The sequence below is a fragment of the Microchirus variegatus genome (genome assembly GCF_963457635.1).
Source record: "Microchirus variegatus genome assembly, chromosome: 4".
NCBI lineage: Eukaryota > Metazoa > Chordata > Actinopteri > Pleuronectiformes > Soleidae > Microchirus > Microchirus variegatus.
The window spans coordinates 11,164,825-11,177,099 of NC_139805.1; the positions used below are offsets into that span (position 1 = coordinate 11,164,825).

Sequence of the window (12,275 nt, forward strand, 5' to 3'; positions counted from 1 at the left end):
GTTTACCAATACACATTGCGCCTTTTTTTATATATATATATATATGGCAAGCATTCTCATTTGACAGCAATGCTGTTGTTCACTGAACTAAGCGATTCTCTTATCTCCGCGCCCAGGGAATTTAATTTGAATGGACATTTTAGCCCAATTAAGTGGACCGGTGAGCATTTGAGAAAATCCCCCATTAGCTAATAGCAGCCATTGTTCAAATGAGCATACTCCCAGGCATATGCAATCTAACAGAGCATATTGGCAACGTATGCTCAGTGACCCCTATTGCTGGGCAACAGAAAATGGGATTTTGACTGGCTAATATGGCTAATAATTTCAGATTGGCACATCCAGGAATGTCCAGGGTGAATTTTGGGTCTTTGCTTAAGTGTAATTGCCACTAATAAATTTGGATATATTAAAAAAAAGGATCTATAAAAAAAAAAAATGAGTGTGTGCGTGTGTCAGAGTGGTCCGTTTTGTCATTTTCTTCATTGGTGCCTGGGGTTAAACTGGCAAATGGGGCCAAAGTAATGAAGCTGCACGACTCAGTGGATATCTGCTGTCTATCACCCCCCTCAAAACCCGCCGCCAAAGGGCCTCTTTTTCTCTCAGCTTTTTATTCACTGTGTTCCCTTTATCTTTATCACACTTACTAATTTTCTTAGTAAGTGTGTTTTCTTACTAATTCTCTTATATCATAGCTAAAAAGTTGGGGAACTATTGCTGGTCATCATCAAAATGATACAGCACTACAGCGTACTCTATCTTCACATTATCATCATTAGTTTGAAATTTCCCGCTGTGCCAAGCAATATGAATTTATGTCATTAGCCAGAACTGGGTTCTCCGTTAAAACATGCGATTTATATTCACGCTATCTCGATCTTTGTCTCTCCGGAGCGGTGTTACATATGCCACTTACACCTCCACAATTCTGTGAGAAATGTCTCTCACGTGTCCAAAGGAAAAGTAAATGTTATCTCACGGCAGAGAACAACTTGCACAAACCCACGGACAACCAGGCAGCCGCATGGGTGGGCGGCCTCCTTGTTTTTCCAGATGACAACAGCGACTGTAACAACTGTGCCCTCCTCCTCAGGAACAGGCTCTATCAAAAACATGCAGCACACCCGTGCCCGTAAACGCAATCCGACATGCTCGTGCGTCCCACCTGCTGTGATGAATGACATTTAGAAACAGTGGATCAGAGCACCCCCTGCTAGGTTTAATTAGTCATTGTCACGAATCAATTAGGAAGAGGGGGGGGTGATGCTCCATGTCTTCATCTCTCATCACTTATTTGGTGCCTCTGGCCTGATGTCCTCTCGTGGAGACATCTGTAAAACAACAGTAAAAAGCCTTGAGATGTCTTAATGATGACATACAGTAGATCTTAAATCAGCAGGCTTGAACAACATCACATTATAGTTTGTGATTTCTTTATTTCCCTTCGCATTTCTTAGCTCTATGGCCAGTTACTGCTGCCGCAGATGGCTCATTTCTGCATGAACTGTTAAAGAGACCTGAATCTACCTGGACGTAACATCGCTTGGCGGCGGCCTCAGAGGACTTCTCTTGTGTAGCTGATAAGACGCTGAGCCATCGCCGCAGCACTCAGACCTCTGACTCCCATCAACTCCGTCTCCGCAGCCGTCAGCCGGGAATGTGGATGCTTTTTTTTTTCCCCACACCTCTCGCTCCCAATGCCTCAGCCCCATGTCACAAAGAATTCATTCAGTCGGTTTTCACTGGGAAACATAAGCTGTTTTTTTCATTTCTTTTTCTCTTTGTCACTCCTGCAAAAGGAGTCTTCAAACTGGTGTTCATGAAAGCTTAAAGAATCTTTACAGTATAGCCACATTTCCACCAAGCGGTTTGGTACAGCAGCTTGTTTCAGTTTGGTCTTTTCTTTTCTTTTTAGATTGCCAACAATTATTGATCCTTACAATTCTACTTTTTTTTGGCACCATCGCGTTGGGGTTAACACCTTCAGGGTGGAGCGAGACACTGCAGTCTGTTGATTGGTCGACAGAGAATTTGTCAATTTGTATCATAATAGAGATTGTGGCTTCAATGCTTGTTCTTTTTCTTTTTTTTAAAACAAATAATGTCTGTGCTCAGCAGTGTTTACTGGCTTGCGTCCCTCCTCTTGCATTTTCTGAATTTATTATTTTATTTATTGGTTGGTTGGCTACACTGTGTCGCTCTGGAATTATCCTTGGTGGTAACTTAAGACTGTTGATGATCTTGGTAAAAAGACGTTATGGCAGCAAGAAGTGACATACATCAGTCTGATCCAAGGAAGACTGTGATTATATGATGAATGCAGCCTTTTTTCTGTTTTGCTTCTATAAATTAGGCTTCTTTGTTTGTTTTTTTTACCCAATATACATTTGTTTGTTTTTTTAGCAGGACACCCAAACTAAATTTTCATCATGTATGGATTTGAATGTTTAAAATAGTGCAGATTATCAGACGACTTCTTTCTGTTGGCTACACAGACATGTATAGGATATTGTGTCCTTGGTGGAGGTATGTCTTGTTCCTGTTTTTTTTTTTTGGTCCTTTATAATTTGCATGTTTTTGTTTATTTCATTTATTTTTTCCTTCTCACAGGACCTTCTCTGTCGCATCAAAGCCTCTTGAAACCATTTTCCTTTTTTGTTTGCTGTTCTTTACAGATTCTGGTCTAAGCAGTCCTCAGAGTGAAGCAGATTTTGACTATGAAAGTTAGTCTCTATGCTTTTAGCATTTGCGTACCAGCTCTCTTTATTTATTTTTCTTCTTCCCAGCACCGCTTGCCTCCATTTACAAATACATCATTTGCATTTGTTTGTTTTTTCACATGATGCAGCAAAATTTAGCTCTAATTAATTTGATGTTGGTTTCCTTTTTTCTTTTAATTGGATGTCAGTCACGATATTCACTTGGGCTGTTGGCTATGCATTAATCCACCACGCATAAATAACCTGTTTGATCACTTCTGCTGATGTAGGGATGGTTGAGAAGTGTTTCGGTTTTTTGTTGTTTTTTTTTCCAGCGGAACAATGTCTGTTATCCCCATTTCTCTCCTTTCCCATCCTCACCACCTTGTTGTTGTTCTTCCCTCCCCTGTCTCTTCTCTTCCTTTACCACCACTGCTCCATTTCCATTCTGATCTAAGAGGTTCTTCTCCATGCTCAACAGTAACAAGCAGAATTAATTAAAGCTGTGGCAAACAACGGCTCAACATTAGATCACCCTCCCTCCCCCCCCGACCCTGCTCCCTTCAAAACGATCAAAAGAAAGAAAAGGCAAACTTTCTGGATCTCACCTAGCCCATTTCCCCCCCCTTTACTTTCTTTGCTTGCCCAGAGACGAACATCTTCCCTTTTATGTGGAAATACATGACTATAAATCAGCTTTTGATGACAGACTGCTTTGACTTATTTGAAAGAATCGTTATGTTTCTCACACGCATCAGACAGAAATGTGTAATTAGAGGCTAGTTTATTTTTTCTGTGTTCATTGATCACACTGTTGATTGATTGCGGGGGGGAAAGGAAGAGCCTGTCCACAGATAGGAAGAATGTTCTATGTGAGGGGCATTTGGTTTAAATGTGAGCTTAGGAATTGGGGGTTTAAGGATAACACCAATTTGTCCTTCAGTGGTTTTGCAAGGGTCATGGCAAAGTCTAGTTTTGAAAATTCAGTGTTTTCTTGAATCAACGCTATGAATCTCAGATGAATATGACAACAAGTCGGCCTTAAATAACACAACAATCGAGTGAGGATGGAAAAGCACATAGCTTGTGCTTACAGAGGCTAAAGTGAGATTTAATTATTTACTATTTCATGTAACTCAAATTGTTTTCATCCACGTTTTCCCAAATCATTCTGCAAAATATTGGTTTGTGTGACCTTCAGCCCCATCATGCGTTATGATTTATTTGGCTGTACATGTAAACACCTGATATGTCTCTCTAACCGTAGCAGGTTTTTAAATATGCGCTCTGGAACGTGGTCAGTAAACACAAACTGCAGGGAACTGATAGAGTTTGAGTACATTTGTATTTCACACACACTCTTAAATACACACGCACGCTTGCACTCACAAACGTTCTTTGATCTCCCGCTCTTACTCTCTTAAGTTAGAGCCCTTCATTTGCATACACATTTACTTATTTTGCTTGCAGCTTCTGATACCTTTTCCCTTCCAATTTGAAGGCGAGCAAACTGGAAACCAAATTGACTTTTCAATATTTCCTCTTTTTTTCATGATGAATTTCCCCTACTCAAAGTGATTAATAACTTCTACTCCAAGTGGAGCCACTGCAATATGCATGCTTTATTAATTCGATGTAAAATAAACCTTGTTGTTGAAATACTTACTGTTACCTAAAGTTTTAGTTTATCATGATAGTGAGTTGAAAAATGCACCTTGACTTTAAAAACATGATAATGTTAATTCAGCAAACATTTAAACAGAGTGCACAGTAGGGCTAATTCTTCCTGGGAACGTCTTTAGATAAAATGGCAGAAGGATTTGGTAGTAGAACATATTGGACCTGCAACTGAGAATGTTTATTATTATTTTTTTTTAATTATTATTGTTTTTTTCTGGTAAGAAGTGTTTGTCTCCAGAGTCGACTTTGACTGATTTGGAGAGAATAAAGCGTAGAAATGGCAGATTGCGTGCTTTGCACCGGCTGGCTGGAATGGAGCAGCTTACTGTGTCACTCGGCATCACTCACACTCCTAAACCTCCTTATCCCCCTCCCACCTCCCTTCACATGATCCCCCAGGTCAGGGCTCCGTTTAAGGTCTTTTTTTTTTTTTTTTTCGAGGCAACAGTAAAAGTTGGTCAAACTTTGCGTAGTCAAAACACAGCCCCAAGACGAGCATTTTAGATAAAAGATGTGTGTAAAAGCAGATTTGGGTTGGATTAAGTTAATGTTGCATTATCCCTAAATACTAATTTAATAAAGAAAACATTGCTTTTGATGACATAACGATTCCATTTATTCAGATAGTGAAAAAGGGCCATGTTTCTCGTCTATTATTATGTCACCGTAAAAACCTTAAATTTGTCATCTTTTGTCATGTTTAACTCACTTACCAAGCTATTCAAAATAATTCACGCCTCTGAATGTTTGAGTCATAATTGCTCTGTGTTTTTCTCTGTGTTTGGTGCCATTGGTCCACCATCTGTATCTGTCAGCATCCTGACAACCAAAAATACTGTTTGGTCTGTGGGCGTAAACTAATGGCTTCTTTGGCAAAATGCTCAATCAGTCATGCTTGACAAACTTAGCTATTTGTGAGCTCTGACCTGGTCCAATTGAGTGCCCAAAACTTCACCAGTCAATACATTTTGCTCTTTGTGATTTTCACCACGTTCTGCACAAGCTTCCTCACCACTAAAACCCTCCTCCCATTGTCGTGTAAGCAAGATTTTGCCCTCACGCACAAATGTTTTGTGCCATTTAAGTTTCAATTTTGAGCTCTACCAGCTCTTCGCTTTTTTCCTCTCTTGTGAACATTTCTCTCCGTCTTTTGCAAACAGGTATGATGAATCACCCTCCCATTCCTATCTCAGAGCTGGCTGAACACACAGAGCTCCTAAAAGCAAATGACAACCTCAAGCTCTCGCAGGAATATGAGGTGAGTTGGCCAAAGGTTCAAAGCTCAAAGTTTCTTCGGCATATCGATGTATGTCTGATTGTGTTTTCATTGTAAAGGGACGCTCGAGTCCCTTCTTTCCTCCAGGAAAATTGCTGTTTGTCTTTCTTGCTCTTTGACAAGCTGCTGCTGGTGTTTTTGCAATTATGACATATCAACAATGGGAGGCTCTGCAATTAACGATTAATCACAGTGAGTTTGTTAAAACTCCCTAATGCAACTTCCTCAGATTAGTGAACATACAGTAGATGGGGGGGGGGGGGGGAAAGAAGTTCATTATTTCTACCCAAAACTAAATTACAGATTGGAGGCTTTTAAAAAATATGTATATATTTACATCCAAAAATACAATAAATGGCTCAGCAGGGGATAAATAAGTATTACAATGCAGAACTTTGTTCAACAATTGAGATATAGTTTGTTGTTTTGAAGCACAACTCCACTAATGTGTTTTTGGGGAATAGCTCACTGGCTTCAACATATTACATCAGTGTGTGTGTGTGTGTGTGTCTGTGTGTGCGCGCGTGTGTGTGTGTGTGTGGAAGGAGTAACTGAGCTGTCTGAGCTCTGAGACTGCAGTGGTTATAAATGACACCAGAGTTGATTAGAAATCAGGAGCGCTGAATCAGCTCTCGTTTGCATACAAGCAATATCCCTTCCTCGCCGTCCCTAAATCACTGTGCCTGTCGCCTCGATGCACGCCAGGCTAAGGTGGGAAAACGGGTACACCAGCAAAGATTGCCGTCATCATGCCTGCTGGTGGATGTTGGTGGATAATGACTTCTCATAGCGATCCAGTATTTCTTGGGTATCTATTATTCATAAATCCACATCCGGGCTGTGTACCAAATGGACAAGCTTGTTCAATTTAGTGCGGAGGGAGAGAGAGAGAGGCAAGAGCCGTGACACCAGAGTTGATGCTGTGCTACAACTACAACTTCTAATTACTTGGCTTTGAGAGAGCATTAAACTGCCCGCTCATCTTTTCTCTCGCTTTTTTTTTCATTTCTGTCCGTGTCCCCCTCGTCCCCTCACAAAACCACCCTCACGGGAAAAATAAATGACCAAATTAAATGGGAGAAGTGTAATTTTAATTTTGTTATTTTCTTGATGAATGGCTGCTCATCCGGGGACCCCACCTTGCCAAGCACTGCTCTACGGGGCTTGATGACTGATTGGTTTTTAGCCAGGCAGGATGTGAGAGAGAGCAGGAGGAGGAAAAATGGAAGGAAAAGGGCCAAGAGGAGAGAGATGGTGGTGGGGAGCCTTGGTTAATGATGAGGATTCAGTGAGAGGAGAGAGCACAGAGCATCACAGCTGGAGAGCGAAAATGAAGAGGAGATAATCCGACATACAAACGGCTATAAAAAAGTAGTCAGAGTTGTACCTGACGATAGTGAAGCCTTTTCTGTTCTGAGGCAGTGAGCAGCCATGTCCGGAAACCCAGTCCTCATGACAGGAGCTGTCATTCTTCTTCAAAAATATCATGGTGGATCACAGGAGGGAGGAGAAGGCAGAGAGTTGGTGCAGAAATAGTTGAAATTATTATTATTATTCAGTCCACTTAAGAAAAAAAAAAAATCATTTGATGTGGTTTTCAATTTTTGAAAAAAGGGATATTTCTGGGAAATGACCCCAATCTTTATATGCACACACATTCTTAGCCTTAAGGTAATCTAGAAAGAATGGTAAGGTAGAAGGTGGGTGACGGAGAGGAACTGTAAACATCAGAGGGAAGATGGGAGATGGAGAATGCTATTAAGAGGAAAAAGAAATATGGATTAAAAAAAAAAAAAAAAAGAATGTGCCAGACTTTGAAGATTGAGAGATGCAGATAAGGAAATAATGGGGACAAAAGGAGGAATAGTGAAGAGGGGGTATCATATCATATTTTCAGTTGGGACTTCTGTCTCTGTTTAAAGCCCCCACCCATACACGTATTCTTCAAGCCTTTGTCCCCACACCAGCAGCGTGCCTGACATTTCTGAGCAAACAACAAATCGTAATGGAATATTTAATTATGTCGATAAGGGAACAGAATACTTATCTGGAAGTCTTGTATTATAAAGAGGCTGCTGAATTTGTCTCGTGTCAGGCCTCGCTCCACTCCCCCCTCAAGGGAAAGAGCTGCCTCCTTCATCATTATTGTTATTTGTCATTATAGACCCACTACAATAATGATCTTGATCAAGGATTATGTGCAGCTGAGAATCAGCGAGCAGATTTTCATGATATTTTTTTCATGGTGTTTTTCCTTTGGGGAAAATCACCCACTCAATCTCCTCTTCCTCCCCCACTCCCCCTTTCCCTTTTTCCTATGATAACATTCAGTTTGTTTTGTTATTGCTCAGCTCGTCTCACAGCTCTTCTGATTTCTTCTTTATGTGTGCGTGTTCCGTCCGTCTCTGCCCACATCAGTCCATCGATCCTGGCCAGCAGTTCACCTGGGAGCACTCCAACCTGGAGGTGAACAAGCCCAAAAATCGTTACGCCAACGTCATCGCCTACGACCACTCCCGTGTCATCTTGGCTCCCATCGACGGTAAGGCTCGCCCAAACCTCACAGTCTGCCCCTTCACAACCTCTGAGTGCAGCTCAGCTTTTTCCATGGGTCATTTGGGAAATCCTTGTAATTACCAAGTTAATTTGAGTAATTACAATTGTGTACTGAACAGAGATACACTACACCAGATGGGACGAGACAGCGAAGACCAATCTAAAACAGAAATTCAATATCTCAGCTGTATGAACTAGACTGGACTAGATCATGGAAAATGCAAGAACAAGCTTCAAAGCTTCTAGGTTTGATTTCATAATAATATTGTGAGTCAACACATAGAAACAAATCCAAATCAATTATTGATTTAGTATTTTATTTATGATTGCACAGCACTTGATTTTTATCTGTGAAAAGCGCTATACTTACTGTTTAGATTATGTGAGTGAGTTTAGCTTGTTTTGATTGCCAGGAAATTGTGTATTTATAGAAAAAACGTTTTTTTGGGGAGGTGAATTGGACTTGTTTCAGCTATATCCCACACTCAGAGTGGCCTGAAAAATCCACGGGACATTGTCAGAGGTACTTACTCTTCACTGCTGACATTGTTCCAGTGTTCCATCACCAGAACATCTACCCGACTCGTCACAAACTCCACACAGTAATTGTCCTTTTGTGCGAGCAAACGGCTCCTACTGGCTTCCTCCATCTCGTAATAGTCAGGCCAATTTGAGGGTACAACAATATGCATAACAAAATTATCCCGGGGAAAAAACGCCTCGTCCATAAATACATAAATTAATCAAGTCTGAAATTTCTATTTTACACTGCAGTGATTTTGCCATTAGTTGCAGCAGTAGAACAATTCATGCACGCTCTCTGTTCACTTGGCTATGACTAAAGCCAAGTACTGTCAGATTGTGCTATGTGGTATCCGTTTTAATGACATTTGCGTTTTAACCACCTTTTCTTTTCTGTTCTTTTATTCATTTTAGTTTGCGCTCTCTTTCTTCATTGTAGCTCACTGTGTGTAATTCTCTCTTTTAATTATTTTACCTCCTTTTTCATCCTATTCTTCCTGTATACCCTCGTAGTGCCCCTCACCTCTTAAATGAATCCAGTCAAGTGTTGTGTTGTTTTGCTTGAGTGAAGACGACGCCATTTCAGAGAGAGTGATGTGACTCTTCAACAAAGATGCCGTCACTCCGGGGTCTGTTTTTAACTGACACCATGGTAGAACTAAGAAGTGTGATGTTTTGTTATATCACATCATGTGTTCGACATTCTCAAATGATCTTTTTCATGCTTAACACAGACTTTAAAAAGAATAATGCACTCTGCCACACACTGATTCTCACAGATCTGAGCATAATAACGGTGTTCTTACTATACATGGTGAGACTAAGACAGCACTTTATTTAACAACACATCTTATCTTTGAAGTGTTATTTTATTCTTCTAGACAAATGAAAGGATGCTACAGAACACTTTGACGGCTACTCGCACTCATGTGGAAGCTGGATTCTGCTCTCGAGCTATACACGAGAACGATATACCATCCCTCGCATTAAAATTTTGCCAGCACACATCCGTCTATGCAGCAATGCAGCGGGTTTCCTTATGGCTAGATTTAGCAGAACCAATGTGTAACAGAGCATGGTGGCATGCTCAGAGGGATGGTAGCCAGAGTTACCTCACGGCTACAGGGCCTGAGTGGCTGATATACTCCCCACCATCCTCCATCTTCCTTCATCACACTCCGGCATTGGTGGTGGTAAATCAGACTGAGGTTAAACCATATCTGCAGAAATCCCGGCCACAAAGGTGCAAAAAGGAAATGATAAAGGTGCAGCAGAGAAAGTTCAATTTGAATGGATTCAAATGAAACCTTAATGTATAATTAGATTGTGTGTTGTCTTTCCTCCTTTAAAGGTCCCATATTATGCAAAATCAACTTTTTAATAATTTAAATCCGTATATGTGGGTCTCTGGAGACCCTATCAGTCGGCAAAGTGTGAAAACGGATCACTCACTCCTGTTTTTGTGGTCCTCCTCAGTCTAAGTACAGGGGATAAAACACGCAGGGTTGACTTCCGCACTCACTTGGACGTCACAATGTGCTAAATTCCTGGAATTGTTGTCTCGCGGAGCTCCGCTTTGTCTGTAAAACACGCGAGAGTGCGTTGTAAACCGGTGAACGGTGAAAACCGTAAGTCCGAGAAAAGTTCTATTCTTGGCTCCACAGTGCAGCACAGAGTTCTACACAAACTTCCAGCCTCAGAGGATTTATCTGTCCAGTGGATACATGTTATATATGACGGCAATGTGCCTGCTAGAGCCTGCAAATGATCACTTTTCCAAATGCTAACTGCTGTTAGCGCCCTGCTCAGTAGCCTCTGTGGCTCATTTCCTGTCCCTTAAGTTTCTTTTTTTTTTTCTTTTTCTTTTTTTTTTAAAGAGATACTACTAAACTGAGCGTTCTGAACAGGGCTGTTTTAACAGGGTGATTGAACTGCTGTGGTGCTTCATCCTTATGGTATTTTGACCAAAGCATGTCACAGACATGTTCATTAGGACACCAGGGAACTAGTTTAACTTGGAGAAATGGGGTATAATATGGGACCTTTAATGTAATGTTGTGTTGTCTTTCCTCTCTAAAAACAATATCTTACAAACATTGTAAAAGAAGAATACCTGTAATATTTTTTTTAATTAAAGTTGAGTTGAAAGATTATAGCTCCTGAAACTTGTTAAATTTGACCTGATCTCAGCTAGTTATCACAAACAAGTGTGAAGACTCATTACATGAGTAAGTTGCTTGCTCTGAATCCAATATTTGTTTGGAAAATGGGGTCAGTGTGAGTTTTTTTATGCAAACTCTGCATTATTGAGGCAGATGGCACAAAACCAAAAGGGTTTGAATAATGAGTCTAGTCAAATAATGAAAAAGTAATGAATCAAGGCAGAATCAAAAGAGGACGTAAGCCACGAATCATAATTTGTTCCACATTGTCCTCTTTTTTTCCTGTTGTCTGTATCTAGGTATCACAGGTAGTGACTATATCAACGCCAACTACATTGACGGCTACAGGAAGCAGAACGCCTACATTGCCACCCAAGGTCCATTACCAGAGACGTTTGGGGACTTCTGGAGGATGGTGTGGGAACAGAGAGCAGCCACTGTGGTCATGATGACCAGGCTTGAGGAGAAATCACGGGTAAGACAGTATCTTTTCAAAGCTTTCTCCCCCGTGACCTCACAAACTGCTTTTTTAAACATTGGCTTTAAAACAACCTCAAAAAATAAAACCACTGTTTCACGAGACTTAGTCTAATAACCAGCTGCTAAAATTGGCACATCCTTTTTATTGATTTCCCCAGTTGCATACCTAAATGTCATTGGCAGCACAGTCGGCTTGGCTTTCTCTTTTTATTTGCAGTGGAAACTTTGAGCCGGTGCATGTTCTCACTGTGAGCTTAAAAAAAAAAAAAAAAACTCAGACTACACAGTGCAGGAAGCTAAAATTAAGTATAAGCTGACAGAGTTGTGTCGAGTTTTTCCTGCACCTGAAACCAGTTCTTCTGGAAGGTAGAGGAAAAGAGAATACTGAATTTCCAGAGGAAAGACTGAGATGTCAGGCTGTAATTATGCTACCTCTCTTTGTGTGTGTGTGTCTTTTTATACATTTACATCTTTTGAAAGTTAGAGTGCACACATGCTGGAAGGGTATTGTCTCCGAGGGGCTCCCCATTAAGGTGGAAATGATCGGCTTCAATAGTCCTATCGTAATAAAAAAAGGTTGTAATATATGTCTTATATTGTGATTTCCACGCACAACTAACTCTAAGAAAGAACAGTAGGATACTCAGCTACCTGTCATACATATTTCTCAGTAAGATTAACATTGAGACAAGTTTTATCGAGAGAGAAAAAGTGAAATGGCGTGCACGCTTCGGATACACCTACTGGGGAAAGTATGGTTTGCTTTCAAGGAGTGGACTTAAATGTCAAGAAACCGGCTCCGATGTTTCGTCCTGTCAACTGAAACCCGTGTCAACATCAGGCACATTCACCCCAGGTGTCTCCGCTCATTTTCACTCTCTCCCGTTCCACTTGTTTACC

The 12,275-nt window shown here is 40.8% G+C and overlaps 1 protein-coding gene across 1 annotated transcript in view; it reads left to right on the forward strand.

The window, feature by feature from the left end:
* Positions 1 to 12,275, forward strand: part of ptprsa (protein tyrosine phosphatase receptor type Sa) — a 115,666-nt gene that overhangs the window by 85,741 nt on the left and 17,650 nt on the right. Inside the window, exons 23-26 of the mRNA XM_083888060.1 lie at positions 2,676 to 2,723; positions 5,540 to 5,637; positions 8,074 to 8,197; positions 11,195 to 11,370. Of these exons, the coding sequence (XP_083744186.1) occupies positions 2,676 to 2,723; positions 5,540 to 5,637; positions 8,074 to 8,197; positions 11,195 to 11,370 (446 nt within the window). The remainder of the gene's footprint in view (positions 1 to 2,675; positions 2,724 to 5,539; positions 5,638 to 8,073; positions 8,198 to 11,194; positions 11,371 to 12,275) is intronic.